The 27,905-nt window shown below is 65.6% G+C and overlaps 9 protein-coding genes across 9 annotated transcripts; 4 read left to right on the top strand and 5 right to left on the bottom strand.

Moving 5' to 3' along the window:
- Positions 1-1,684: 1,684 nt before the first annotated feature.
- On the top strand, positions 1,685-2,614 carry EMIHUDRAFT_196213 (putative abortive infection protein; the record flags this gene model as incomplete). The annotated part of the gene is made up of 1 exon (XM_005770498.1): positions 1,685-2,614. One exon carries the CDS (start codon positions 1,685-1,687, stop codon positions 2,612-2,614), a length of 930 nt encoding a protein of 309 aa, XP_005770555.1.
- Positions 2,615-2,635: 21 nt separating this feature from the next.
- EMIHUDRAFT_447945 (hypothetical protein) lies at positions 2,636-7,420 on the bottom strand (the record flags this gene model as incomplete). Its single annotated transcript, XM_005770497.1, has 14 exons — positions 2,636-3,409; positions 3,508-3,813; positions 3,878-4,008; positions 4,153-4,213; positions 4,280-4,369; positions 4,444-4,506; positions 4,733-5,126; positions 5,191-5,240; positions 5,313-5,412; positions 5,485-5,601; positions 6,033-6,238; positions 6,331-6,498; positions 6,566-7,160; positions 7,314-7,420. 14 exons carry the CDS (start codon positions 7,418-7,420, stop codon positions 2,753-2,755), a joined length of 3,045 nt encoding a protein of 1,014 aa, XP_005770554.1. The 3' UTR covers positions 2,636-2,752.
- A 3,364-nt stretch (positions 7,421-10,784) lies between these two features.
- On the bottom strand, positions 10,785-11,324 carry EMIHUDRAFT_56981 (Oligoribonuclease; the record flags this gene model as incomplete). The annotated part of the gene is made up of 1 exon (XM_005770496.1): positions 10,785-11,324. A coding segment is annotated over one exon (540 nt), but the record flags the coding sequence as incomplete, so codon positions are not given.
- A 181-nt stretch (positions 11,325-11,505) lies between these two features.
- Positions 11,506-12,226, bottom strand: EMIHUDRAFT_349856 (hypothetical protein; the record flags this gene model as incomplete). Its single annotated transcript, XM_005770495.1, has 2 exons — positions 11,506-11,897; positions 11,961-12,226. Coding segments are annotated over 2 exons (165 nt in total), but the record flags the coding sequence as incomplete, so codon positions are not given.
- A 2,097-nt stretch (positions 12,227-14,323) lies between these two features.
- EMIHUDRAFT_447943 (hypothetical protein) lies at positions 14,324-15,455 on the bottom strand (the record flags this gene model as incomplete). The annotated part of the gene is made up of 3 exons (XM_005770494.1): positions 14,324-14,374; positions 14,403-14,911; positions 15,287-15,455. The coding sequence occupies 2 exons, from the start codon at positions 15,453-15,455 to the stop codon at positions 14,631-14,633; spliced, it is 450 nt and encodes a 149-aa protein (XP_005770551.1). The 3' UTR covers positions 14,324-14,374; positions 14,403-14,630.
- A 1,690-nt stretch (positions 15,456-17,145) lies between these two features.
- EMIHUDRAFT_349855 (hypothetical protein) lies at positions 17,146-17,602 on the top strand (the record flags this gene model as incomplete). Its single annotated transcript, XM_005770493.1, has 1 exon — positions 17,146-17,602. A coding segment is annotated over one exon (400 nt), but the record flags the coding sequence as incomplete, so codon positions are not given.
- A 2,239-nt stretch (positions 17,603-19,841) lies between these two features.
- On the bottom strand, positions 19,842-20,994 carry EMIHUDRAFT_432277 (hypothetical protein; the record flags this gene model as incomplete). The annotated part of the gene is made up of 3 exons (XM_005770492.1): positions 20,372-20,994; positions 20,157-20,293; positions 19,842-19,901 (listed from the first exon to the last, which is right to left on the bottom strand). Coding segments are annotated over exons 1-3 (759 nt in total), but the record flags the coding sequence as incomplete, so codon positions are not given.
- Positions 20,995-23,259: 2,265 nt separating this feature from the next.
- EMIHUDRAFT_196204 (hypothetical protein) lies at positions 23,260-23,890 on the top strand (the record flags this gene model as incomplete). Its single annotated transcript, XM_005770491.1, has 2 exons — positions 23,260-23,624; positions 23,851-23,890. The coding sequence occupies 2 exons, from the start codon at positions 23,260-23,262 to the stop codon at positions 23,888-23,890; spliced, it is 405 nt and encodes a 134-aa protein (XP_005770548.1).
- Positions 23,891-24,752: 862 nt separating this feature from the next.
- On the top strand, positions 24,753-26,314 carry EMIHUDRAFT_461334 (hypothetical protein; the record flags this gene model as incomplete). Its single annotated transcript, XM_005770490.1, has 2 exons — positions 24,753-25,186; positions 25,252-26,314. The coding sequence occupies 2 exons, from the start codon at positions 24,753-24,755 to the stop codon at positions 26,312-26,314; spliced, it is 1,497 nt and encodes a 498-aa protein (XP_005770547.1).
- Between the last annotated feature and the right edge of the window lie 1,591 nt (positions 26,315-27,905).

Raw genomic sequence — 27,905 nt, 5'->3', positions numbered from 1 at the left:
GTGCAGCTGGCGCAAGGCAAAAATACCAGTCAAAGACCCACTTGATTTGAATACCCAGGTTGATGATCAGTAGCTTGGTATTTGCACCATAGTGTCGCAATCCGTACCACGCTTTGACAATCATAAGGCTGCTCATGGTCTGGTAAGCAAACAGGTCGCCAATTGTCAGTGCACTTGTCAGCAGGGAGTAAGCAAGGAAAAGGGACCCAACGAGAGCAAAGCAAAGAAAAAATGGCCAGATCATTCCCATCCATGTGGACTGTACCCGAGCGCAATTCTTGTTTGAGAATGCATAGTTCCAATGGAGCTCGTATTTGACCCAATCGCGCTTGCCGCGTCGCCGAAAGTGATCAAGGCAAAGGGCTTTCGCAGCATCGGTGGTTCCATGGAGTGGCCAGATGATACCACATGTCCCATTGTTGAAGGGCACTACCTCTGTCCCAGAAGAACATGTCCCATTGCACAAGGGCTCTGCCTCTCCTGCACTCGACGTGTCCGAGTGGTCCCGGGGAAGGACTTTCTGCCAAGGGGTAGTTCCCAGCGTTGTATTCCAGGGAGTCCCGTTTTGGAAGTAGATGGCAAACTCCTTTCCAGAAGGACATGTCCCATTACACAAGGGCACTGCCTCTGTCCCATTACACAAGGGCTCAAGGACTTTTTGCGTTGCATTCCATGGTGAAACATTTTGGAAGCAAAGGGGACCATGCCCGTCGCACTGACCCAGAAGAATGGGCAGCATTGGGTGATCCAGCAAAGGTGGCGGCGGCATGTATGTCGCAGGCTTCCTATGGGGCTGGGTTGTCGCAGCAAGAGTCCCGTGCCTCATGAGTTGTAGCGCCATCGTATTGGGCCATGAGTGCACCTGTATCGCGGGGCTGCAGAGGGCCGAAAATTCAGATTGGCCGCAGTAGGTGGATGAGGCCTCAGGAGCCGACTGTAGCGCGTGCTCCATCGCCTGGGAGGTAGTGTGGGGCGAGGCACACATGTCCTCAAGGTGTTCTGACCCAAGTTGCCAATTTATCGACAAAACTTTGAGAAATGAATTGTCGATGCAAATGGCGGGCTCGAACGTGCTCGACGAGACCGACTGGACCCATTGTTCAGATCCTTCGGCTCGATTGGGGTTGTGCTCGCACACGCCAGGCGCCCAGGTGGTGGCTGACATGTAGGGTGCAAGACTTGTCCACCATGGTAGCGCACACGTTGGAGCTGCCATGGTGGTCGACGCTGTCATGTCGCCGGTGGTGTCGGCCTCGGCGATGCAGTAGTCGAGGCCGTTCTTCCCGGTAGAGAAGTCATGAACGATAGCGGTCACGCCGTAGCTCGCGCATAGAAGCAGGAAGCCAGGCGGCCGCATCGCGTTCGCTGTATACGTTTTACCCAAAACCGGAACCAAAACACGAATCTCCAATCCAAGAAGGGATGAAATCCCTTATGGATATAATCGCCAAATTATCTCCCGAACATAGTGTGAATGCCCGGGAACAGTTAGTGCCAGTGCGCGCCAGTCCCGTGCCCAGTGTTGTGCGAGGGAGGCTTGTAATTCTTCTTACGGCTTCCACCCCGCCCAGGCCACCCCGCCCGGGCAACGCCGCCGCCCAGGTCCGGGGGTCGCCCCCGCCCTTCCCAAAACGGCCTCGCCCCCACGCCGCCGCCTCTGCCGCCGCCCTATCCGACCGCGAAAATGACCGCTGCGCTGGTGCCGGCCGCGAGGCAGCTCTCGGTCCTCGCTCCCGCCTTTGGTCTGCACACCGCGCTGATCTCGCGCGTCACGCTGCGCGTCCCACCCTTGGGCGACCTCTACCTGGAGGACGCGATCGGCGCGGCAGCGGCGCTGTGGCTGGCGCCACGGTGTGTGCCTCCGCTCGCCGCGCTCTCGTCGCCTGCAAGCGAGCCGAGCCTTCCGCGCCTCAGTCGGCGGCGCCTGGCGTTTCTGCTGGCGGCGCTTGGCGCGAGGTACCTCCTCTCCGGCTGCATCAAGCAGGGTGCTGGCTGGCTGCTCGCTGCGGCAACGCCGCGCCTGGCGGCTCCCCGAGCGTGGGCGCTCGCGACGCTGGCGGGGCACCTCGCGTGGGTCGGGATGGCAGTCCGCCTGCTCGGCGACGAGCTCGGCTTCTTTGCTCCGCGCTCGGCCTGGCTCCGGCTCGACTGGAGCGCATCCTGGCTGCGGTGGGTGCTGTGCGGCGCCGCTGCGTGCGTGCCTGCCTTTGAGCTCGCCTCCAGCCTGGCGCCGTCGCCGGAGCTGGGGCTGGGCGCGCTCGCCTCCGCCGCCCCCACCATCACCGCCCAGATCACCTCCCTCGACGACGGCCTCGCCTTCGCCCTCTCGGTCTTCACCGCGTGCGCCTCAGGCCCCTTTCTCGAAGAGGTGCTCTACAGGGGCTTCCTCTTGCGCGCGCTGAGGCAGCACATGCCGCTCGGTCTCGCCGCGCCCGCCTCGGCCGCGCTCTTTGCCCTCCACCACGGCACCGGGCCCGGCCAGCCCACTCTGCCCCTCGCGGCGCTCGGCCTCGTCTTCTCGGCCACGTTCGTCGGCAGCGGCAACCTCGCCGTGAGCATCCTCACCCACTCCCTGTGGAACTTGCGAGTTGTGGCGCTGAGTAGGCTGCGGTGAGCGAGGGGGGCGCGGAACGTCAACTGTGTAAACACAAAACACGAAAAAAAGGAAGGCTCTTTCACGACTCTTCATCGAATGCGCTCCTAGAGTGAGACTCTTTCCCCCTGCGCCGGCCCCGCTCACACGCCTCACGAGTCACGTCTCACCGTTGCCGGCGGCCGCACCGGCGGGTGAGGAGAGCAGCTCGGGCCGCGCGGGCGGTGCGGTGACCGTGGCGTTTGCAAAGAGGCTCAACGCCGAGTCGCCAGAGCCGGCGCGCCCAAACGGCGGCGCGCAGCGCGAGACCGCCGCCGCTCGCGCCGGCCCGGTCGAGAGGGAGGAGGAGAGGCTGTGCGCGGCGCGGCGCTGCTCCGGCGTGGCGGCGTTCTCGAGGCTGTCCGACACGTGCTCGAAGAAGCGGAGCACGGACCGCAGCGGCAGCGAGCGGTGCAGCGTGTGCAGCGGCTGCAGCGGCAGCTCGGCACTCTCCGCGCCGCCTCGCTCCGCGTCGGCCCGCGTCTGCCGCCCTCCGCGTCTGCCGCCCTCCGCGTCCGCCTCCTCCTCGCGCGCGGAGCGGTCTCCCGCCGAGAACTTGACGACCACCTGGAAGCGGAGCGGGTCGTCGGCCGGCTCGTCGCAGTGCTCGTAGACGGCCAGCATCAGGTGCGTGAGGTACGACAGCTCGCCTATCTCGTCGAGAGCGGCACGGCCAGCCTCGTCGAAGAGGGAGGGGACGCCGAGCGCCTGTGGCGCGTGCCGCAGCAGGTTGAGCAGCGTGTAGACGTGCGACTCGGACGTGAGGTAGAAGCGTGTCTTGAGGTGGTCGTCGTGCCGCGGGCTGATCGCCGCGAGGTGCCTAGGGGGCCGTGCCGCGGCCGTGTCGGGGGGAGGCCCCTCGAGGAGGGCGTCACTGGCCGCCGCGAGCGGTGCTTCGGGTCGAGCTGGTGCACGGTCTCGGGGTGGTTTGCGTCGCCGCCGTGCTCGAGGCGCATCAGGTCGGAGCGTAAGTCGAGGACGAGCTTGCGGCAGAGCGCGGCGGTCGTGCCGACGGCGACCGCGAGCATGTCTCCCACCGCAGACCCGTACTCGAGCGGGACGACCAGCTGAGCGAGCGGCCGCACCAGCCGCAGCAGCTCGCAGAGGCAGGGCAGCGCGCCGTGCAGCCGCGCGTGGTTGTGGCGCAAGTCGAACTTGACGGCGTCGTAGATGTCGGGCACCTGCGAGGGGGGGGGGGGGGGGGCGATGGCGGTGTGGCACTGCTCGCCCTTCCCTTTGGTGAACCGGCTGTCGGGCTGCCTTTGAGATGTCGAAACCCGAGTCCTTGCGCGGCCGGTGTAGCTCGGTCGTCAGCTTGCGCCACCGCTGCAGCGCGAGGAAGAGGCTCTCGCCGCCGTAGAGCTCGTACTCGTCGCCTACTGCCCGGCCAATCTCGGGTGATCTCGGGGAATCTCGCGTGATCTCGAGAGGAGCTCGTACTCGTCGCCTATCGGAAGGTTCCGGGAAGGTTCCGGGCAGGCTCTTCCTCTCGCCGCGAGGGCAGCCCGTGCTCTCGTCGCCGAGCTGCGCGCGCAGCTGACGCAGCAAGGCGAGCAGCCGGCCCGCCTGCTCGTGCACCGCCTGTGACGACATGCCATGGACGAGTCACGGACGTGTCCTTGGATGCGGCCCGCCCTCGTGGGCCGCCTTGACGCGCGCGCGCGGGCTGCCCACCTCGCGCAGCGGCGCGAGCAGCGCGGGCAGCCTCGTCGGCACGAGCCGCTCGGCGAGCTCCGCCTGCGGGTAAGTTCCGACAGGGCTCGAGGAGGGCTGGGCCGAGGCTCGCTTGAGGTTTGCCCCGCGAGCCCGGCCTCGCTCTCGAGGCCGGGCGGCTGCTGCATCAGCCCGTGCAGCACGCGCTTGATCTCGCTCGCCTGCGACGAGACGCGATGCTCACCTCGGCTGCAAGCTGCATCCTCGGCTGCTCCTCGGCTGCCTCTCGGCTGCCTCTCGGCTGCCTCTCATCTGGGCTGCCTCTCGGCTGTCTCTCACCTCGGCTGCCTCTCGGCTGCCTCTCGGCTGCCTCTCGGCTGCCATCTCGGCTGTCCCTCGGCTGCCTCTCGGCTGCCTCTCGGCTGCCATCTCGGCTGCCTCTCCCACCTGCGCCGAGACGGCGGAGCTGTCGTCGAGGAGGGCGTTCGCGGCGGCGTCCTTGCGGATCAGCGACACGAGGATGGGTGGCAGCTCGCCCGCCAGCTCGAGCAGGCCCTTAGCGATCGCCGCCGCCGTGAGCTGCACGCGCCCCTCGTCCGACGAGTAGAACTTGACGTCGTGCCGAAAGGTCGAGTGCAGGTGAAGCAGGTTGTCGGCGCCGTCGGCGCGCGAGAGCTGCTCACGCAGCGAGCGGCCAAGCCGCTCCGCCTGCGCCCTCCCCGCCTCGGTCAGCTCTCCTCCCCACTTTGCGACGAGGAGCGCCTCCTCGAGGCGGCCTCCCTCGGCGGCGCGCACCGTCTTGACCTGCAGCTTGCGGTTGAGCCCTCCGAAGGGGCCACGCCTGTGCACACTCGTGCCGGCATCAGGCGCTGCTCACAGCCTGCGCGTGCGCCCTCCGTCCGCGCCGCAGCACGAGCTGGAGCTGGCGCAGCTTGCCGAGCGGCACGCCGTCCGCCTGGCATGGACGTGTCGTGGACGCGTCACGGGGACGTGCCGTGGACGTGCCCAAGCAGCCGCGCCGCTCCGCCTCGGACTCGCTCGAGTTCTCCGAGCCAGGCGCGAGCTTGGCGTCGCTCTCCGCGAGCAGCGCCTCGACGAGGTCGAGCACCTCCTGCAGCTGAACGGGCCTACAGGAAGCGTCACAGAAAGCTCCGCGGATGGCTCACGGACGGCCGACCACCTCCTGCGGCTGGACGGGCGTCTTGAGCTTTGCCTCCGCGCAGCCGCGCCCCACGCCGTGCGCCTCGAAGCAGCGCAGCAGCTTCGCGTTCCGAACCCTCATCTTGAGCTTCTGCTTCGGCGTCCGGTCGCCGTGCCTGCGGGAAGGCTCCGAGAAGCTTCGAGGAAGGCTCTAGGCAGCTTCTGCTCCGAAGTGCGGCCGTCCGTGCCTCACGACGGCGACGAGTGCGCGCAGCTCGGGCGGCCGCGTCGCCGCCGCCGCCCGCGCGCAGCCTTGCTCCGCCGGCTCGGTGCGGCTGAAGAGGTTGGCGGGGAGGCGGTCGCCGGAGCAGCCGAGCGACGGCGGCGAGCCCATGTGGGGAGGGCCCATGTGGGCTCCGAGGAAGGGCGAGTCTTCGCCAGAGATCGCGCGCCGCGCCATGCGACGGAGGACGGCGGCCGCGTCCTGGAGGGGCGAGGAGCGGTGCGAGAGGCAGGGAGGCGTGAGGAGGGAGGAGGCGTGGAGGGAGGAGACGTGAGGAGGGAGGAGGCGGGCAGCCCGCGCGCCTGGTAGTAAGCCGAGGAGGACTTGACGAAGGACCAGCCGTTGACATCGCACACGTACGAGGCGCCGTGCGCACGGAGGATGTCGAACCCGTTGACCATTTGACCGAAGGCGAGCGAGATGCGGCGCGCCACGTCCTTCTCGTGCGCCGTGAGCAGGACCGGGAAGCGGACCTCCTTGCCGCTCGGGTCGCGCACCACCCGCCCGTCCAAGGTCGGGGACTTGCGCGCCTGTTAACCGTCAACAGAGGGAGCACTTCTCAGCTCCAGAGGCGGGTGCCTGAGGGCCCGATGCGAGGCCTTGGCGTGGCGGAGATGAGCACTTCCACGGGCTCCACGGGAGAGCGCGCCTCGGCGTACGCATACTTGGGTCCGACCGTGTAGACCTTCAGGTCAGCCCCCTCGGTCGGCAGGAACTCCTCGTAGATGTACGCGCCGTCGCGCCGGATCTCGGACACGTCCGGGTAAAAGGCCGACGAGCAGTCGCCCACCTTTGCGGAAGGAGCTGAGCCGAGCTCAGCCGAGAACGCGCGACATGGGCCGCGATCTGCCGCCCACCTTGCGGAAGAGCCGCTTCGAGCCGCCCCCGACCGAAGGCGGGTAGTAGATGTGGATGTTGTGGTCCTCGGCCGAGGCGGGCTTCTCCACGAACGGCTTGTTGATGCGGACGCCGCTGACCTCGAGGTAGTCCTCTCGCAGCACGAGACCTTCGCCGCCGCCGAGGTGGTCGTAGACGACGTGCTTCGGCACAGCGACGCCAATTTGCTGCAGCCGCGAGTAGATGGCTCGCCGATCGAGGAGCTCGCTCATCGGCCCGATCGCGTTGAAGCAGAATGGCTCGCGGAGCCGGACATACTCGCCGACCTTCGCGAGCGGAAAGCCCTTGGAGTAAAAGGCAACGAGGACGTCCACCACTGGCCAGTCCGAGACGGCATCCTCTAGGATGGATTGTTGCTCGAATACAACCACGGTCATGTCGCCACCGCTCGTCATCTCGGCGAGGAGCGGCCGGAGCTTCTCGCACTTCTTCCGCATCACACAGACGCCGACAGTGATCGCGGCAGGCACTCGCGTGGCCGTGGCCACCGGCTCGGGCGTGCTGGCAGGGTCGTCGCTGGGCATGGCGGCGGCGGCGGCGGCGACTTGGCCGAGCCTTGAGTGGGCAGAGTCAGCTCCGTCAGAGAGGTCCGGGTGGGTGGTGAGGGGTTGAGGCTTGAGGCCCCCCCTTCAACCATCTGGTTGACGGTTGAGACCCCCCCGTCAACCCTTAATTTGCGGGCCTATTCACAGGCTCGCGCGTGATCACAAGATAAACTGGACGCGCCCTGCCGCCAAAAAATCGCTTGCGGCGCGCTCTTGCGCTCCTCGTACCTCGAGCGCAATCCATAAGTAGGAGACGCTCACTGTCGCCATTCAGGCGCCTGATCTTTCAGCAAAGCGATGGCCTACCAGGTACGATTTCAGATGCGCGCCCGGCAGAAGACGCTTGTGATGCCGCATGCAGTGGAATGCGCACAGTCCACAGAGAACGGACAGCAAGAGAAGGCAAGGGAAGGACGAGAAACGGCTGGTGAAGCTCAGCTCATGGCGTAGTATTGCGTAAGCAACCGCGGTCACTCACCATCCACGGCAAGAGTCACGGTGAATGCTGCCGCATAAAGCAACAGAGTCGCGGTTGGCGCGATGGTCTTGTCGCGGTTGACGACTTGACGTTGCACACGGCCATGGACGCAGGATCTGTTTGGCGAGCCTCAAGCAGCAAAAGCAGGCGCGAGAAATTAATGTCCATCCTGTGATCTCAATTTTGGCGCTAGTTACGTTTCCTGGTACATCAAACACAATGCCGAGAGCAGGGCGGCCTTCGAGCAGGGCGGCCTACGAGCAGGGTCAACTAAGTTCCTGCTGCATTTTGCCACTCAACGTACAACTTGATGGCGGGCGGACGTGTCGACTGTCGAGCATGGAAGGCGGCCATTGCTCAAACCTGTTCGAGTTGGCCTACGGGAACAAGGGTGCGTGGCCAGCGCGGTCTGTTTCACGTGCAATAAGGGCAATGCCATCAAAATCGCGAACATGGGCCGACATGCCTCCGACATTTCTCAGGGCTCGGACGGAAGCTCTGCAGACAGCCAGACCGCTCTGCGCGGTCGGACCGACTTTTTCAGACTTTACTATTCTGGATACTGAGGGTATGTCCTGCTAGATCTCGCTGAGCTGAGCTCGTATCTGCCTTTGGTAAGCAGTTTTGAGTTCGGTAATGTCTCCGGAGACGGAGGGCCGCGTCCGCGGGACGACCATGACGTCGGCCGGGACCGCCCCGTGGGGGCCTTCGATGGCTGTCAGCGCTCCTCCGGGCTTTGAATCACACCTCCCATTCACGCACGTAGCTGAAGCAAGTACTCGTGAAAACGGCGCGTCAAATGCAGCATCCAGGCGTCTAAAGAAGACGACAGAGAATGTGTGTTACCTTTGCGCGGGGGGGTTGTGAACAGCCATTCCGCGTGGTTGAGGGGTTGAAGGGGTCCGCGTGGTTGAGGGGTTGAAGGGGTCTGTCAGCACTGGTCCCACATTGGTGACACGATACCACCAAGTTTGCCGGTCCAAGAGAGAGGCACCGGCGCTGTCCTGAGAAGGTGCGTGGTCCCTCTTGACTGCCCATGCGCGCGAGGCTGTGTAGGCATAGCCTCGAGAGTGCCAGCAGCCAATCCGAGGTGACGCGCATTGCGCCAGAAGCGTGCACACGTTGGAAGGACACCTACTGGCCGTACGATCAGGTCGTCACTGAATGCTTGATACTAAGGCCGCGAGCTATGCAGGTGATCAATTGTGCATCATGGCACGGTCAGCAGCGCCGACAGGCTGTCGCAAGGCGTGATAGCATGGCCGCAAGTACGCCGAATTCCCATGAAAACAAGTAAAAAAGCGCCAAAACAATCCAAAAAATCGGCGCCTGCGGCGGGCCATGGGACCCCATCTCCCCCCCGCATGGACACCCTCTGGGGCCCCCGCGCCGGCCCAGAGACGATGAGGCTGGACAATGCAGACGATGCTCGATGGGGAAGAGTTGAGAGTTTGATGATGGCATCATGCCGTATCATCATCGTCGTCATCGTCGTCGCCGAGTTTTCCGGAGAAGGAATCGAAAGGGGAACTCCACATGTCGTGCAAGGTCCAAGGAGTGCGCCCGTCCAAGGCGCGCAAGGGGCCGGCAAGGCGCAAGGGGCAGGGCTGACATGCGAAAAAAAAGCTCACCCACCCCTCGCTCGCCGGCTCGCCTCTCAAGTCTCATCATTCAAACGTCATGTCCCTGCGTCGGATTCAGAAGTGGGCCTGGTTGCTCTCGGTTTGTTCATGTATTTTACCCGTGCGCGGACGCGGGGTACACCTTTATTAAACGGCTTTATACCAGTTTCAGACTGGAACCAAGGGACGAGGCGAATTCCACCATCCCGGTCCTGGCCACTGATGTGACCGTTTTTGAGCTTTGCGGCACCCATACGATAGGTCTAGTCCTCGCTACAAATGGCAGCCGATCTGCGGCGGTCATGCAGGCGCATGTCGGGCGTAAAGCATTAGCAGCTCAGGTGCGTAGGCGGACGGACGATACCATGAGGATCCAGGGTGATCTCGACTGTCTCCGAGCCCCGACGCCCGACATGAGATAGTACTAGACGTACGATCTACGAAGAGTAATAGAGTGAACTAAGACCCGTTTTGGCTTTTGCAAATTGTGCAGTGCCAAGCTCGAGTTCAGTGAGCGTTAATTAGAAGAGCACCAGAAAAAAGATGAAAAAATGCACGCCGTGCGGCTGGTTGTGGTGCGCTTACGGACACAGTGCTGCTCAATGATTAGCGGCCGCACATTGCTCGGTACCCCCGCCCCTGCACTTCTAAGGGCCCGTCCCTGCTAGGGGGGGGGGGGGGGGTCGGCCATGTAGCAACCCTCTGCTGTTGGGGGGGGGGGGGGGGGTCCGCCCTGGGCCCTGGGCTTAAAGCCGTGTGTACCGTGAGTGTGCAGGGGGGTACCGAGCAGTTGTGCGGCCGCTCACATGCTCTACTAGATTCAAATATTTCTCTCGTTGCTGTGGTGTGTGGACCGACACGGGTCTCTAGAGCTCATGCACTGGAGCTGTGCGGCGTGCATCCGCCTACAAGCTATGCCGCCGAGGGAACGTTGGGAAGAGGCACGAGGAGGGCGGCGACCTCGACCGACTACGGAGGACCCGTCACCAGACGACGCAGGGCAGACGACGGGGAGGCGGAGCAGACACGCGCAGGGCGAGACGAGGGAGGGAGCAGGATGTTGCTGAGATCAGCAGGAGGATGTACGACGAGATTAGGAGCAGCAGGGACCCGAGGGACCATGTGGAAGACGGCTAGTGCTAGTCCCCATCGGGAGGACGACCCCGGCTAGTCGCCGACCACACCCACAAAGAACCCTGCACAAAGACCGCAGGGCGGGGACCTGTTCCTTTTTACCCATCTCCTAGTAGAGGTGTCCGTTTTATTTATTTATTTATCCGCCTACAAGCTGCGCGTTACGCGCACAATACTCGAACCCACCATTCCTCTACATTACGACTTAACGACCCTGGGTGGCTCGTGCCAAACCCCCCTCGCAACAGTGATACTAAAGCTTGTCCATCGCCGACACAAGCTCCGCGACGGGACTGCGTTTGTCCTCCCCATCGCACCTCGCCGCAGCGGCCTCCCTGCGCCCCGCCGCCGCCTTGGAGCCTCTCGCCGCCCGCCCGCCCTTGCTGCCGCCTCCGCTCGGTCTGAAGCAGTGCTCTCGCCAGTATCGCAGCTCTGCGATGCTGTGGCGAACGTCGTCGAGGGCGCGGTGCGTGTACGCGTGCGCGGAGAGGGCGGCGCGGGCCTTGCGAGCCGCACCAGGGTACCACGCGTGGGCGAGGTGCCTCACGGTGGACACATCCACCACGCGATGCGACAGCCGCGCGCGTAGCCGCGGCATGTGCACCTCCACAAACTCGAGGTCTTTGTAGACGCACGCGCCCGCAAGCACAGCCTTTGCGTCGCCAGGGCAGTGCGTCTCCACAAAAGCGAGCAGCGCCGCCTCGGCCGCAGCGAGGCTCGTGGTGCTCAGTCGGGATCGCTCAGTCAGCCCAGATCGGTCGTGCTGCTGGCGGCTCCACTCATTCATGCCGGCGAGGACCGGGTCCGCGTGGTGGATGACAATCTCAGGCCCATCCACGGTCCGACGAAGCTGGCTGTCGCTGGCAAGCATCGCTGCCTCAAGGATGACGTCACGCCGGCTGTCGAGACCCGTCATCTCCAAATCCAGCCAGAAGAGTGGGTCGTCGAGCACCGATGCAGTTGGCTCGACACAGTCGCGTTGCTGCGGTGCTGCAGGCTCATCGCTCATGCCTTCCAGTGCGGCGAAGCGGGACATGGGCAGGACCAGGCTCGACCTAGCGAGGTCTCGGGGACGCGACGTTGAGGTCCTGAGTGCTCCAAGTGCTCGACACTCGCAGTATAACAGAAGAATTCTTACGAAGCCTCTCTCACAGCACACTGGCACGACAAGGGCGCGGACTGGCGCGGACTGACTGGCACATGAGAATTTGTGTGCAAGAAAACGATCGCCGATCGGGCAAAATCTACGACGACGTTCGATCTCTCTTCAAGCACGTTCGGTGACCCCAAGCACACGCCAGCCAGTGAGCCAGCAGCCTCTCTAGTCGTCGTCCTCTGCGATGCAGAGAAACTCACCCGAGCGGATGCGACGGCAGGCGACGAGGCAGAGCGAGGAGCCGCCCTGCTCCTCGTCCTCCACCTCGACCACCTCGCAGTTCGGCGTGGCGGAGGTCGGCAGCTCCATGCCGCACCCCTCCTCCTCCGACATGATGATGGTGCCCGCCTCGATCGCCTGCCGTCACCGGAACCGGAGGTGGGCCGGGGGAGGCAAGAGGGGGAGGGGGGGGGGGGGCGCCTCTCTCGCGAAGAGGCCGTCCACGTTTGTGAAGCTCGTCGGCCCGCCGCCCGCCTCCGCGCCGCCGGCAGCGCCTGGTCTGCCCGAGGGCGAGAGGGTGAACTCCCTGGCGTAGGAGACGGAGAGACCGCCGCCTGACGGTCCACTCGCCGTGTCCGCTCATTCACCGATCCGCCCTCCCTCCCCTGTGAGGCAGAGAGGAAGCTGCCGAGGGGCGGCAGTCGCGTCGAGTGCCACCAGTCCTGCGTCGACAGCACGAGCACGTCCCCCGCGCCGCACACCTATGGACATGTCTCAGACAAGTCGTGGACGTGTCCTCGACAGCACGAGCACCTCCCCCGCGCTGCGCACCACGCGCTGCGCCGGCGGGGCGCCGCCGCCGCCGCCGCCGCCGCCGCCGCCGCCGCCCCGCCCGCCGCCTCGCAGCCGCTCGCACAGCTCCGTCGTCGGCCTCAGCCTCCACTCCTTGGACCCCTCCAGCTGGTAGTGCCTACGGGCGAGGCGCTCCGAGCAGCGTTCGGGAGTAGGCTGCCAGTCGTCCTCGGGCCTCGGGAGCCGGCAGTGCCAAGTCCCGTCGTGAGACACCTCGTCGGTGTGCTCGGGCCGGCCCGGAAGCGCCTCGTTGGAAGAGCCGTTCCGCCCCACAAACCACCAGACGGCCGCCTCTTGCGCTGCAGAAGCGGGCAGGCAGGGCGGCCGAGACAGAGGCACCGCTTGGAGGAGGTCCTCCCGCGCGGAGATCCAGCTGCAGTACCAGGAGCCGCCCGGCGGTGCGGCCCGACCGAGGACCGCGCCGCGCGTTTGGTCCGAGCCGACCTGCAGGCCGAGGCGCCTCCGCCGCTTGGAGTCGGGCGCACTACCGCACTCTGAAGTGAAGGTCGCGCCAATCTCCGGGTCGTCTCGGAGGAGCTCGCGGACCGCCTCAAAAGCGCCGCTCGCCGGCACCAGCGCTGCGGATCCGCGGGTCGTCCGGCGAGGCCGCTTGAGCACCACCGCATGCGACCGCTCCCAGGCCGCCGTGAAGGCCGCCACGGAGCAGCCGAGCGGGAGCGTCGCCACCGTCGGCAAGGACGGAGAGGGATCGCGGCCTCTGCGCGAGGTTACGGAGCTTTGGCGAGGTGATGGCATCTGGAGTGAGGCGGCTTACGCACGCACACACGCGAGGCGCGTGCTGCTCAGCTGGTGCTGCTGCTGCTGGTCAGGGGGTTGGAACCTGGGCATCAACCGATAAAGAAAATGCGGGGCCGGAGAAGCTCTCTCCTCGTCGGCCCCGCCTGGCTCGCGGCGCGGAGAGAACCCGGCGCCTGTCCGCGGCTCGCCTGAAAGCCCGTCTGCAAGCCCCTCGGAGCCCCCAAGGTGCGCCCGTTTGCCCCGCGCGCCGCCCGCGCCGCGCCTCCGTTTCGAGGAGGCCGTTCCCGGAGATGCACTTCGGGTGGGACGGGTTTTATTGTGGGTCGCATCCCGGCCCAGGGGCGGGACCAGAGCTCCGCGATAGGGTGACGGAGCTCCCCGTCCGGCGGCACACTGCCCGCTCACCGCTCGCTCCGCCCGTGCTCGCAGGCCGAGCGCCATGCCAGGAGGAGCGACCCGACCAAGAAGGCCCAGGAGGTCCACGCAGCCCTCCTGCTTGTGGCGTCGGCCTACTAGATGCGGGCACCTCGGGAGAAGCCGTTCCTGCCCGGCCTCAATCACCCCTCGAAGCAGCTGCGGCCGCGATTTCATCCGGTGACCACTCCACTCCGGCAGGCGCACACGTTGAAGCGAGGCCGTCCCGCAGCGCTTCCGAGACGGGGCTGTTCGCGCGGAGCGTCACGCCGCAGGCGTCCGCCGGAGGCCCGCCGGAGGCTGAATGCGGCGGCCACGTCAGTCTTTTGCCCGCGAGGAGCCTGGCCGTCTCTTCCCAGCCGCTTTGCACGCCCCCAACATCCCCTGACAGCAGCAGCGCCTCACGGCGTGGGCTGCGAGGTCACTCGGGGTGACCCAGGGGGCGGCGGGGGAGCACTCTTCCGCCGGAGTAGCGGGCGGTCTTTCCGCTACTCGCTCGTACTTGAGGTGCATCCACGCCCCGCGCACCACTTTCACGGCAGCCCCACCCGCTCGGTGACGCCCTCATCTTCTCCCCCCTGCCCCACCCCCCCTTCAGGCGAGGCCCTGACCACCAAACTCGCGCTCTGCGCTCCGGGAACGGGCAGCAGCGCGACGCTCTTCGAGAGCGAGCGGCGGCGGCGGCTCAGCACGAACCATGTCAGCGCAGGGCGGCGCTATAGCTGCGTGGCGGGCCCCCACCACCGTCAGGGCTCGCGTCTCCCTGCCAGCGCGGGAGCTGAGGGGAGCGCAGTGTCTGTGTCTGTGTTGTGTGTGAAAAAACATTAGATTCTGCATTCTCTTTGGGTCTGAGACCGTCTCTCGCACCACAAATCGGCGAGACCAGCGCGCAGACCAAAAAAAAAGGCAAAGCGGAAAGCCTCTCGCCGCACTCGCGCCGCTCCCACATCGGTCATCGCTGCAGAATTCGGACGTTTGCTGCTAAAACAGCTAAAACGCACCGATAAAAAAGACTTCAGCAGCCAACGCAGCCGAGACGCGAGAGATAAAGCCCGAGCAGGCCGCAGCGCGAACTCGCCGTACTGAGCACCGCAGCGCGAACTCGCTCCTGTTCGCTGCGCAGCCCTAGCTGCGCTCCATTTTTTGGCTCTGGCCGCGACCGACCCAGGCCCGGCTCCAGCCGCGGCCACGTCCGAGCCGGCGGCGGCCACGCAGCAGGGCGCGCCACCGCACATGCCACTCGCCGCAGCGGGCGGTGTCGCCGGCGGCGACGCACCGGATGCTGCCGGCATCGAGACACGGCGGAGCTGGTCGCCGAGCAGGAGGACGGCTCGGCACGGCGCCGGTGCACGGGACCGTCGCCGTGTACGCCAGTGTCGTGGAGGGTATGATTATCCGGTAGGAGCCTGAGCGGGACATGGTGTGCGTTGGTGTGAGTGTGCGCCGTGGGCGAGACGCGATCGCGCGTTAGCGCGACATTGGACGGGCTCCGCCTCGAGAGGGCGTCTCGCGTGCGCGGTGCCGCTTGGGCGGGGCGGGAGAGCAGAGGCACGGGAGAGGCGGGCGGGAGGCAGAGGCGGCGAGAAGGGCGGTGGCGACGGCTCGGCGAGGGCAGAGGCGGCGTGGCGGCGCGTCGGCGGCGGTGAGAGCGGAGGGGGGGGGCTGTGGGAGGCTGGCGGGCGGGCCATGCGTTTGGCGAGGCGCACCGTCGCTGAGGAGTCATGGCCGATATCCGGAGCCGCGTTGAGGAGAGCGCGTCGGTCACACCGGCCGGCGAGCACCCTTGGGCCACCCCATGTCCATGTACAGCGTGCTAGGCCTGAAGCCGCCGTCGCCGACCAGCTCCGGGACGCAGGGCGGCACGCGGTGCAGCGTGAACGCGTCGATAATGGACACCATCACCGCCGTGCAGCAGCTGGTCGAGCGTTCCGTCGAGCGCTTGGGTGGCATCCTGCGGCGGAGGCGGAGGAGCTCTGCAACGGGCGGAGGGGCTCGAGGAGGGGGAGACTAGGTCGGGGCCAAGCGGGGTCGATGCGCCCGCGTCGGGGGTCGATACACCGCCTCACGCGAGTCGCAGCGCGCGCAGAGCGGCGCAGCGCGCGAGGCGGCGCAGGAGTACGCGGGCGCGGCGGGCGGCGCGGAGCGCGGGGCGGGAGGGCACGCGCCTGCTCGAGGGGAGGCCACCCCCAGACCGCTTCGCCGAGCGAGGCGAGTCGCGGCGTCGGAGGCGCAAGAGCGAGGCAGTGTGTCTGGGACGTACGGCTCAGGCTCCAACCCCCTGCTGCTGGTGCTTGCATTATTTTTCTCTTAGATCTCGTATCCTTGTTGACTCATTCATTATTACTTAATAATCATCGGGCGGCGGCGCGGCGCGGCGGCGGGCGGGGCGGAGCGGGGCGGCGCGACCATCTGCAGTTACCGGGCCTCTGGTCATTGGAGAGCAGCAATGGTCGCGCCGCCCTCGACTCACGGGGCTGCCTTCCATCCGCCGATGCTCAGGCCGGGGGAGGGGGGGAGACCTCCTGTTCCTCGCGGAACGGGAGCAGGCCCCTCCTTGCCCGGTCTGCGAAGCGGGGCGGTGGTCGTGCCATCTTGGCTTCACAACGAGCACGCCGCAACCGTCGCCGGCGCGCGACACGTTCCCGTCAGCAGGACTGTCCTGGTCGAGAGTGTGTGCCGCCAAGGCGGGACCACTCGGGGACAGTGCCGACGGGACGCGGCTCGAAGGGCGTGGCTCCGCAGCGCGGCTGGCACTCGTCGCAGAGGCCTCACCTTCGAAAAGTCGGGCATGGCTCCACCCGCAACTTTGTCGCTAACACGCGCGCACCGCCGAGCCTGCGGCGGGCGCGCTGCGGCCGCACGTCTACTTCGTCATAGTGCCACGACGTGCGGCCTAGATTTAGCCCACGCGCCTCTGCTCGCAAACACTCACCCATTTGATTGTCGCTGTCCGTGAGTGCGAGATTAGGGCTAGCCGCAGGCAGCTAGCCCATGAGGAGGGCGTCCATAGACACCTCACTAGACCCCACATACGGTCTCGTCCGTGCCTTGCGGCCGGCGAGATTGCTAGAGGTGGAGCATGCTGCTCTAGCCTCACATGTCACTTCCTGTCGTCTGTTGTTTGTTGTGCTCTTGTTTGTTTCTCTTGGCACCTTGGAGTGCTGGGGGGGGCGACAGGGAGGATATGGCCTTGAGTTATGTGTACGCCAACTCAGGGTGTGTGGCAGCCAGCTGGCTGTGTGTCTTGTGAGCCTTTTGTGTCTGTGTGTCGCTCGTGCGTGTCGTCATCATCTGTCCAGCGTCCACCCATACCGCGTTGGTGTCCAGTCCGAGCCTGGCTGTTCTTCACCTTTCTACCTACCTACCTACTGTTGACTGCGCGACGAGCCGCCAGGCAGACGCAGCCCTCTCTCACGCCTCACCGCTTCACGCTGTTCTTGGATGCACGCGCCATTTTGGCTGCCTTCTAGCCAGTGCAGCCATCCTCCGGCCGATGGCTGCGATGGCTGTGTCCCGGCTATCCGCCCGGCCGCATGATGGCTCCACCTCACTCGTGTGGGGGCGGCGAGAAGGCTGGGTCGAATTCGCGACAGCCATCAGCCCGTCACCCTCCCACCCCTTGAGCGAAAACCCATCAAGCCATGTCGCAGCCCAGCAAGAAGCAGCGCGTGGGCAGCAGCAGCGCGTGGTCGCCTTCCTCACTCGACGAAGCCCTTGACGCGCTGGAAGCCTCCTCCGATTTTGTCTCCAAGCTCAACATCCAAACGTCCATCACCCGTGCGCAGGCCGAGCGGTTCTCCACAATTTATGGCAATCTGCGCAAAAAGTACACGGCCATTGTGGCACTCGAAGCGCGCATGCGAAAACTGCGTGAGGCCATCCTGCCGGACGAGGTCGTTCTGCCGCTAGACCTCCTCGTGCACTCCTTCTGCTTCCTCCGCCCCAATGACCTCGCCCGCTCGGCCGAGGTGTGCAAGTACTTCAAGGCGGCGGCCGAGCGGGCGGTGCACGAGCGCGGCGTGCGCATCGGCCTGGAGGGATTCAGCCTGTCGAGCCTCACAACGCAGGAGCTGATTGAATTCGAGAGCAACGCCACCATCGCCGCCGACCACATCCGCACGCTCGAGACCGCTCGCAGCCGCAAGAAGCTCTTCGAACTAACTGATTGCCAAGACGTTCTCAAGATGCACCGCGGCGCGCTCTTTGCTCACATCCAGAAGCTGGTCAACAAGGGTGCGCACATTGGCGAGCTCCACGCGCTGCCGTCCGAGGACGAGAACGAGAACGAGGAGGAGGACGACTTCTCGGGCGCTCCTAAGAATGAGCTGGTATGTACGATGTACGTCTTCAAGTGTGCGATGCTCGGCGACGAAACTCTTTTCGAGACGCACGACGTGGTCGCGACGATGGTCAAAATCATCCTGGAGGCCGACCTGAGAAACAACGAGCTGCTCGGAAGCGCGTGGGCGAGCATAGAGGGGGCACCGAGCCTCGTCCGTGAGCTCTCGAAGCCTGACGTCAGCCCGCCGATGCGCGCCGTCATTCGCCTCCTTGGCATGCGCTACGGAGAGGCATTCTTTGAGGACCCTCTTCAGGACGTGCTCACCTTCCTGCGCAAGCTGTCCAAGCCTGCGCGCGTGCCGCTGCGCGAGACGCTCGAGCGCATGAGCAAGGAGAGCGACAAGGCCAACCATCGCATGCTCGCGCGCGAGCTGCTCGTTGGCCTCGAGTTCGCCGGCGCGGCCAGCTCCTCCTCGAGCGCGCAGCAGATCTCGTAGATGGCCAGGGGGAAGCTTTTGGGAGATCGTCACGCAAGCCAAGTCGAAGTGGAGAGAGCGTGTGTGCGATATGAGACATCTGCATTGCGATTTGCGTGCGTAGACCTCGGTGGTATGGTCGCTCCAGCTCGTCCACCCGGCGGACCGGCGAAGATTTGTTCACATGTTCACACGGTTGTTCACATGCATGTGATGGCCATGGAAGCCCGCCGCTGTGTTTCGTACTTCTCACATTAGTGACGCCGCCGTTCTCTTCTGTTGGAATTGCGCGCCCCCCCCCGCGCGCTTGGCGCCGCCCCTCTATACAGCTACCACAAAGGCGCACCGCTCGGGTCTAGCACACCCCAGCCGTGCCAGTGGGTGCGCAGTGGAGAGGCCACGCTGCCAAACAAGTGGCCCGCTCGGCGAGGGTCACGCCCCGCCTCCGTCAGTCGTCGTCCTCGTCCATCGCCTCGCCGCGCGGCCACTTGCTCGTCGCGAGCTTCGCGCGCCTACAGGGAGGCTCCGAGACGGCTCCGAGACGGCTCCGAGACGGCTGCCGTGCTCGTCGCGAGCTGTGCGCGCAAGTCCGGCTTCGAAGCGTTGAGCGACTCGCCGCCCGACGCGAGGGCGGCGGCGAGGGTGGGCTCGGCGGCGTTTGCCGCGCCTACGGGGAGCGTCCGAGAGGGTCGGGGAAAGGACTAGGAAGGGAATGGGGGCTCGGCGGCGGTTGCAGCGCCGAGCGCCGACGAGAGCGTCTTGGACGACAGCACCCGGCTGGCGAGGCTGCCTGAGGAGGAAAGAGCCGCGAATGAGCGCAGCCGTTCCACGCATCCCGTGGGCGCGTGGGTGGAGACGCCGCCGCCGCCGCCGCTCGTCCTCTTCTTGGAGATGCCGCCGCTCGCGCCGCCGCCGCCGCGCCCCCGCCCCCGCCCGCCAGCGGTGCGACCGCCGCCGCGGCCCGCCGCCTCTCCGTACCAGCGCGACGCCTGCTCGGGAGACCGCGCCCGTGCCGAGATGTGGCAGGTGCGACGTGGCCGCCTCTCTCGTGGCGGCGACGTCTTGTGGTGGGAGAGAGAGGGAGTGGCTCGGAGGCGTCTCGGCAGTGTCTCGGAGTTCCTCGGCAGTGTCTCGGAGGTGCCTCGGAGGTGTCTGCGAGGTGTCTGGGAGGTGTCTCGGAGGTGTCTGGGAGGTGTCTCGGAGGTGTCTGGGAGGTGTCTCGGAGGTGTCTGGGAGGTGTCTCGGAGGTGTGTCTGGCGCCTTGCGGCGGGCGGGCTTGACGTCGAGAGCCGTCGCGCGGCGGAAGAGGAGCTGCAGCCCCTTGCCACTGTGCGCCCGCTCCTCCGGCGTCGTGCGCCACGTAAGGGCGTCGACGGCGTCAGCCGCAGCGGTGCCTGCGGCAGAGGGGGCGACGCTGGCGGTGTCAGGCGCGGTCCTGCGGGGGCGGGAGGGTGGAAGGCGGCGGAGGAGAGCGCGGTGCGTGCGTGCTGGGCCGCGAGGGCATGGATCGCCGCTAGGGTATGGATCGCGCGGGTTGCGGCCATCTCTGGGGCCATCTCTGGCGCCATCTAGGAGCTGCGCCATCCGGACTGAGCGAGAGGAGCAGCGCGGTGGTGGAGTGCAGGGCGGACGCCGCGGCCTGAAACAGGCCACAGGCAGGGGAGCTGGGGGCGTGGGGACGGGGGCGTGCGGTGTGTTCAGAGCACCGCGTGAGTACGCGGGCTGCGAACAAAGCGAGTGGGATGCAGCCGTCTCGAGTGGCAGGCAGGCAGGCAGGCGGGACTGCTGCAGGCGGGAGTGCTGCAGGCGGGACTGCTGCAGGCGGGAGTGCTGCAGGCGGGACTGCTGCAGGCGGGACTGCTGCAGGCGGGACTGCTGCAGCGTCTAGGCTCGCCTCGGCAGAGCCAAACACGACCACCGCCGATGAGTCGTCCACCCACTCGGCGTAGGTGGGCGGCGGGTACGTGTCGGCCGCGCCGGGGCGCGCCGCAAAGTAGCGCAGCAGGTCCGAGGTGGACATGCGGTCGGTGCCTAAGGGAAGTCGCTATGGGAAGGGTGCGAGAAGGGCCCGAGAAGAGGCAGGCCGCGAGGTGGGGGTGCGGGCGGTGCCGTACACGTAGATGGCCTCGTCGCGCGGAACCTCGTCGGCCGCCGCGTCGCGCCGCTTCTCCCACAGCCCCGCCTCCTTTGTCTTGCCCACACCGCCCGCCGCCGACGCTATGGCGTCCAGCGGGTTTGCCGCCTTTTCGACGCCAAACTTCTTGGCGCGCTCCGCGCGCGCGAGCACCTCCTCGCGACCGATGAGCGTCGGGGGCGCCGCCGCCGGCGGAGGCGCCTCGGTCCCAAACTTGGAGGCGCGCGCATTCCGCCGCGCAACCTCGGCCGGGTCATGCGGGTCGATACCGCCGCCGTCCTCCTTTGCCACGTGCTGGATGATCCGCCGCTTGCCGGACTTGCGCGCGGCCGCCGCACGCTCAGGAGGATCGTCCTCCAGCGCCCGGGAGAGGCCCGCCGGCTCCATCGCATCATCCGCGTCGGCGGCGCTCTGCCGCCCGCGCTTGCCACCGGCGTCTTCGTCGACCTCCTCGTCGTCGTCGTCGAGCAGGTCCGCGTCCGTGACCGCGGGCGCGTCGTCCGGCACTCCATCGAGCAGGTCGTCGTCCTCGAGCATGGGAAGTGCTGTAGTCGGTGGTGGCACTTCCCGGCTTGCCACAGTAGGCCTGACCTGTATCACTGGGGGGTTATACACTCTCTGAGGCCTCAGACCCCCCTCTGAGGACGGGTCGGACCCCTGCCTTGGCGGCACAGAGGGTTTGACTCTGACTCTGTGCCGCCTCTGTGGCCTCTCTTGGCTGATTTTGGCCTCAGAGGGTCCCCGGCCGAGGGTCTGTCTTGGCGCGGCACAGAGGGCGTTGACCTCAGAGGGTAGCCCCCTCTCGGCAGACAGAGGCGAGTCGCGAGAGCCCCGGGCGGAGGCCGGAGCGCCTAGCCCTCCACGAACGGCGCTGACCAGGGAGGGCGGGGAGGGGGCGGAAGCAGCGAGCATGACTAAGGCGCTACTCTACGCTTGCTGCTGCTGCAGGCTCGCCCACAGCGCCCGCGCCGACCCCTGCGCGACAGCTTCGCGCGGCCAGCGCGCAGCGGCGCCGCCGACCCGTCAACTTGAGTGAGGATGTGCTTGGAGCGGCCGCCCGAGGAGGAGGTAGTGATCTCCACATCCGTCCCCTGCTCCAGCTTGGCCATGAGGCGCCGCGGCGTCCTAGTGAACTCGAACTTGAGGTATCCGAAACCAATGGAAGCTGGGCCTGCTGGGGGGGGGTTCTCTTGTTTGGCCGGGGGTGGGTTCTCTCTGCTTGGTGGGGGATCACGACAGACTTGAAATACCGCTGAAAACTCCCTCTGAGGAGCGGCCTCGCGGGGCTTGCCTTGCCCTTGGCGTCTCAGAGGGTCCCCGTAGCCTCAGAGGCTGCGCCGAGAGAGGCTGGCTTGGCGGCACAGGCCTTCAGAGGGTCGGCCCAGGCACCCTCTGAGCCGCTCGTGGATGGCCTCTCTTGGCACAGAGGGTACCCTCTGAGACGAGCAGATCTGGGCCCCCTTGCCTCAGACCCCCCCCCCCTCTGGTACAACCCCCTAGTCCTGTATCCTGGCGCCGCCCGGCGTTTGTCGAGGTGTGAAGAAATCACTTTGTTATGCTCCAAGTGCTCTCCGCCCGGGCGAGCGAGCAGCGCAAGAGCGGAGGCGCATCGCGCGCTACCTTCTCTCCTTTTGCTCGGCGTCTCCTTTTTTTTTCCAACGGATTGCACGCGCGCCAGGGCCCCCGTTATGCGGGCATACGCTTCGGGCGTGGGGAGCGGTGCTGGGATCGTGACACCGGCAGCGGAAAGCATCGCCTCGACGTCGTCGGCCGCCGAGAGCCCGGCGCCCTGCAGCGCGCGCAAGACATCGACCATCAGCCCGCGGTCCTTGAGCCAGCGCCTGAACTGGTTCGGCTGTAGCTTGCGGTCGGCCGTCGAGAACTTCGTGCACGTCGGCTTGATCCGGCCGCTCTTGGGCAGCCGCAGGGCGTGCGACATGACCAGCCGCTTGTAGCTTTCGGAGTAGTCTGCCGTCGCAGCGCGGCTCTTCTTCTTCGGTTCGGCGCTCGGCGCGTCCGAGTCCGAGCCCGACTCCGAGCGCGCCGCCGCCGCCGGCCGCTTGCGGCCGAGCCCCTCCTTCTTGCGCTGCGGCGGCTTGGTCTCGGGCAACGCGGAGCGGCCCTTCTGCAGGCGGCTCTTGCGGGGGACGGCGAGCGAGGGCGCGGGCTCTTCCTCGAAGTTGGCCATCGGCTCGGTCAGATCCACACACGGAGCGACAGGAGTGGGGTCCGCGCCGCTCTCGAGGCGCCGCAGCTCGGCCTCTTCGTCGAGGTCGACGTCGGCGGTCGTGCGAGAGTAGCGAGGCGGCATGACCCAGAAGAGGGCCGCGACAGGCACTATAGCAGGTTGCGGCACCTTCACAAAAATCGGGCGCAAAACAGTGGCCAGAGGCGGGGCTTGCATTTTTGTGTTTTGTTGTTTGTTGTTCATTTTTGTCGGCCCAGGGGGTGGTTGAGGGGTTGAGGGTTGAGGCCCCCCCTCAACCATCTGGTTGACGGTTGAGACCCCCCGTCAACCCTTTAGTTGAGGGTTGAGGCCTCCGGGGCCTCTATTCACAGGCTCGCGCGTGATCACCAGATAAACTGGAACAGCCCTGCCGCCAAAAAATCGCTCGTACCGACTATCACTTCAGACTGCAGCGGGCAGGCGGCGCTCTTTGCCTTCGTCTTCACTCTCGGAACCATTGGCGCTCCCCTCCCCTGCACCCGCCGAGGAATGCGCCGCCTCCCGCCTTGACCCCAGCACACGCAACCCGCGCCAGGAAACTACACCTCGAACTTGCCGTTTGGCGTCGTCCTCGACACGTTTGGCCCCAAGATTTGCTGCGTCCTGGGCTCGTGCGTGCAGCTCACCGGTGCCGCAATGATGTACATGCACAGCACGGGCGGGCCGATGCTATGCCTGTACGTCGGCTACTTCCTGCTTGGGTTTGGGGGCACCGGCATCCAGACCGCGACCTTCCACCTCGCAAACCTCTTCCCGAACATCCAGGGGACGCTGCTGGCCGCTTCGACCGCCATCTTCGACGGCAGCACCATCGTCTTCCCCATTTTTTACTCGCTCACCGAATCGGGCCTCGACCTGAGCAGCTGCTGGATCGGCTACGCCGGCATCGTGGCCGTCATCCTCGTCAGCGGCGCCTTGCTGTGGCCGTCGCTCCCGTTCGCACCTCCCACGCCCTCCGCCGCCGAGCTCTCCGCCGCCGCCGAGCCTGCCGCCTCCTCCAAGTCGCTCGGCAGCCAGAGAGAGAGAGAGAGAGGGAGGGAGGGAGGGAGCGGGAGGGAGAGAGGGAGAGAGGGAGAGAGGGAGGGAGAGAGAGAGAGAGATGAACGTGAGAGAGATCCCACCACAGTCCACACACACACGACGGTACAAATACGGGCAAGGCATTTCTAGGCCTCCGTCGGTTTATGAAAATTCGGTTTTGTGTGGGCTTGTGTGGTGCTCTGCTAGGGAGGTCAAATGGAACGACGGGTGCGTCGTCTCGGCATGAGCAGCATTCGCCTGCGCAGTGGTTGGGAGGGGGGGGGGTCTCAGCAGGGACAGCAGGGACGGGCATTGGTAGGGAGACAGACCGAAGAGGACAGAGCCGAGTCACTCGAGTATGCGGCCACACAGAGGAGCGAGACGCGAGACGCCGCCAGCCGGAGCCGAGCCGCAGCCGAGCCGCGAGGGAGTTGGTGCACTGGAGCCGCGAGCGAGTTGGTTCACCGCGGGCGGCTGCCGAACTCCACGTAGCGTCATCACTCCCAGGGAGCGGACACACCGAGACGGCGGCACACCCGCACAGGTGCCACACCCATCTGCCATTAAACAGTCGCTCTCCACGTACGCCGGCACGCCTCGCACATGCACATTCATTCTTGGTCCGGGAAGGGGTTCACGGCCGGCAGCTACTGCCCACACAAGGGAGTTCGCGGCGGGTCCATGTCCGTCCTTCCCACCCTGACCTCAATTTGTAGTAAGAGCTGCTCAGGTCAGCTTCTGAATGGTCCGACTGGCTCCATCCTGACCTCAACGCAGTGACGAACTCACAAGCAATCCCACTGGGAGCTCGCCCGTCACGCAGCCACTGCGGCGCAGAGACGAGGTGTGCTCTACCAATTGGTTGTGGACGGATGGATGTTGTGCATTCAGGCCGACCGAGGCGAGACAGGGGCGGAGGGGGGGGGCGGTCCGAACGTCCTCGGTCGCCCGACGGATATCAAGCTTTCCTCCTGGGAGCAGGAAAGAAAAGAAGAAAAAGAAAACACTGCGAGGCACAGTCTTTAAAAAGAAAGAAAACAGCCAACCCGAGGGAGACCGTCTTTTCCACTCTGCCAGCCACCTGAAGATTCTTTTCCACTCGCGCCGAAATGCCGCTCAGCGAGCGGCGCTTCCACGAGCTTTACCGCCAGAGCCTCAAACAAGAGACCACGGCCTGGCTCAGAAACAAGGTCGCCGAGGCCAAGGCCGGCGGCTTGAGCGGCAACAAAGACGCGCTGATCAAAAAGCTGATCGAGTGGTCCGCCGACTCGCTTGAATCCAGGACAGAGGCGCTGAGGAGCAGCAACCTGGACGGTGTGGTTTGGCCCGCTCCCGCCTTCCACGACGAGGACGGAGACGGGAAGATGCTCTACGGCTCGATCGCGTACAGCAGCGGTGTTGGCGAGACCTCTTACTTCACCTTCGATTCGGTTGACGAGTTCTCGGACGAGGAGAGCGAGGGGGAGGAGTTTTACTCCGAGTCGCTGGCGCGCACCTCATGCGTCGGAGAGCCACTCCCCACCCCTCTTCACACTGCCTCACCGTCCGCAGGTACTGGATGGAAATTTCATTTTTAGGCAAGCTGTACCCCTCCCCCAACGCCGCGAGTCGGACGTGTTCCGCTGGACACGCGCGCGACTCGACGTGTTCCCGCTGTGACACACACATGCGCCTCTTTCTCGCCGCCGCCGCGGGTGCGGCCGCGACGCTCGCGGTGCAGATGGTTTTGAAAATCGTCAAGCGCAAGCAACTGGCAGCCGCGGCCGCGGGCGGCATTGTCGCCTCCGGCGCGAGCGATCCGGGGCTCAAAGACGTGCTCGGCCACACTGCGTCGGAGCTGGCCAAGGTTGGGCAGTCGGAGATGGCAAACCTGGTTGATGTGCAGAACACAGGGATAGTGCCCACGTACTATGCGGACCACCCCGCCACGAAAATGCTCGTCTCCATCTCCACCGGTTGGCCCGACCTGTCGAAGACGGCGAGTGGCGTGCCCACGCCGCGCAACTTTGTGCTCATCGTCGAGGACATGCAGGTGGAGTACACGCAGTACGTAGACTACGTGCTTCCGAACGCGGAGAAGCTGGTCACGCTCTTCCGCGAGCTCGGGCTGCCCATCGTGTGGACCAATTGGTCGCGTACGGCCGATGACGGCTGCTATGGCGCCCTCGACCGCTTCTACGGCCCGCGCGGCGTCGGGGAAAAGGTCAATCCGTGCTACCTGCACATGGAAGGCGGGAACACGACGGTGCCTTCGCTGGCGCCGGTGAACGATGACGAGCGCTCTCGCATGATCAAGTCGATGCACCTCGACAAGTTCAGCGACCTCGACGCGAATGGTCGAGAGATCCTCTATCCGATGCTCAAAGCGTGGGGCGTCGATACGATCGTCCTCATGGGCGCGTGGACGGACGATTGCATCGCGGCGACGACCTTCCGCGCGGCGGACGCGCTCGGCTTCGACGTCGTCCTCGTGACCGACGCCCTCGCCACAGCCACCATCCACGGCCACAAGATGGTCGAATGCCTCTCCGCCGCCGTGTGCACACCGAAGAAGGCCGACGAGGTCGTCGCGCACATCAAGGCGCACCCAGGGCTGGTCAAGAGGCCGGAGGCGCCGCTCGTCGGCAGCGTCTACCTCAGCGATGTGCCGCTCGTTGCCACGCGCTGCTGAGCTGCTGGCTGAGCCTCAGAGCGGGCGCGGCCATCGATCAGCCGGGCTTTTAGCCGGATGACAGGGGTCTGTTCCCTCTGAGTGCCGCGCCCAGGCCCTATCGGCTACCTAGGTAGGTAAGTACTTTTAGCTTATGGAGAAAGGGGAGAGAGTGGCATATAGACGTCAGAGGGGAGGTGTGTTCCCTACCCTCCTAAGGCGTAAGGGCCCGGCAGGCGTTCCCCGCGCCGCCGCCCGCGCTGGAATGGACTAAAAAGAAAGAAATATAGACAACCCTAGAGAAAGACCGAGCCCAAATCACTGTGTCTGTGAGGGTCGTGATTTCTCGTCACATGACATGCACACATGCGCACATGCACACACATGTTAGTTTTCAAAAAATCTCTCTCTGATTTAAAAAGGAGAGCTAGGAGGGATGGGAGGACGACGGCACGCCGCCACCACACAGGGATTTCACTGGACTGGACTCGTGCAACCTTTAGAGACGTTTGCTTCTTTCCTTCTTATTTTTCTCGTGGCTGGGCAATTTCTTTTTTCTGCTGAGAATTCTTTTTTGACCGCGCAAGACAAAGGGTGGCTAAGGGCTCTGCCCGCAAGGCGCCCGCGTCGCCGACGCGGTACCATTGACTAATCCCGGAATACACACCCACACGACCAAATAGCGAAAATCCGAATACCGTGCAAAACCCCACGGAATCTCGAACGAAGAACGGAAACAAGTTTTGTCCCCCTAAACATGGGCGATCCAGCGCTTCCTTCGATTGGACGGACGAAATGATCGCGATGACCGCATCGCGAGATCGCGACATCGGGGGTTCACCATATGCCGAGCCTGCTCGGCCTGCCAAAGTGCCATGCGCGCGCGCGCCTCGCCCGAGCGCAGCCACCTCCGCGGACCTGGCCAGCCTGTTCCTGGCTCGTGCCCAGCCTCTCCTTCCGCTGCCGCCGGCCTCGCAGTCCCGCCAGCCATCACGCTGCAGAGCCTGCGTAGACGCCACAGACGCCAATTCTGCGGCCCACAGCCCTGGCAACTGAGGGCGAGGGCCAGCAGTATACGACGACGACGACATCTCACACCCCGCGCTGGCCAGCGCCATCAGCCCTTCACGGCCCGGCCCAACCTCCCTTCGCCACCGCCATCGCCTCCAGTGCCTCCAATCAAGTCGCACCTCTCAGGGACCGCCCCTGAGGCCCCACGCCAGGCATTGCGGCCACCAGTACCGCCACCGTACCCGCCCCCCCCACCCACCGCCTCCGCCCCTGCCGCGGGAACGGCTGCAGGGCCGAGGGGCCGCCCCTGAAGTCCCACACCAGGCGGTGCGGCCGCCAGTGCCGACACCGTACCCGCCCCCCCTACCGGCCTCTTCACGCAGCGTCCCTCCGACCTGGCCGAAGGCGTGCTGTCGCAATGCGGCACGATCATCTCGATGCGCCTCAACAACGACCGCGACCAGGAATTCGTCCGCGCGGCGATGCCCGAAGGCGCGCGCGGCTTCCTCGACGCGATTCCGGCGCTGCGCAATCGCGAATGCATCATCTGCGGCGAGGGCGTGGCGATCCCCGTCCGCGCCAGTTTCGACAATCTCGAGGA

This window comes from Emiliania huxleyi, assembly GCF_000372725.1.
Source record: "Emiliania huxleyi CCMP1516 unplaced genomic scaffold EMIHUscaffold_4, whole genome shotgun sequence".
Classification (NCBI taxonomy): domain Eukaryota; phylum Haptophyta; order Isochrysidales; family Noelaerhabdaceae; genus Emiliania; species Emiliania huxleyi.
Note: the sequence above shows the minus strand (reverse complement) of the source record. Positions and strands in the feature narration are given on the sequence as shown.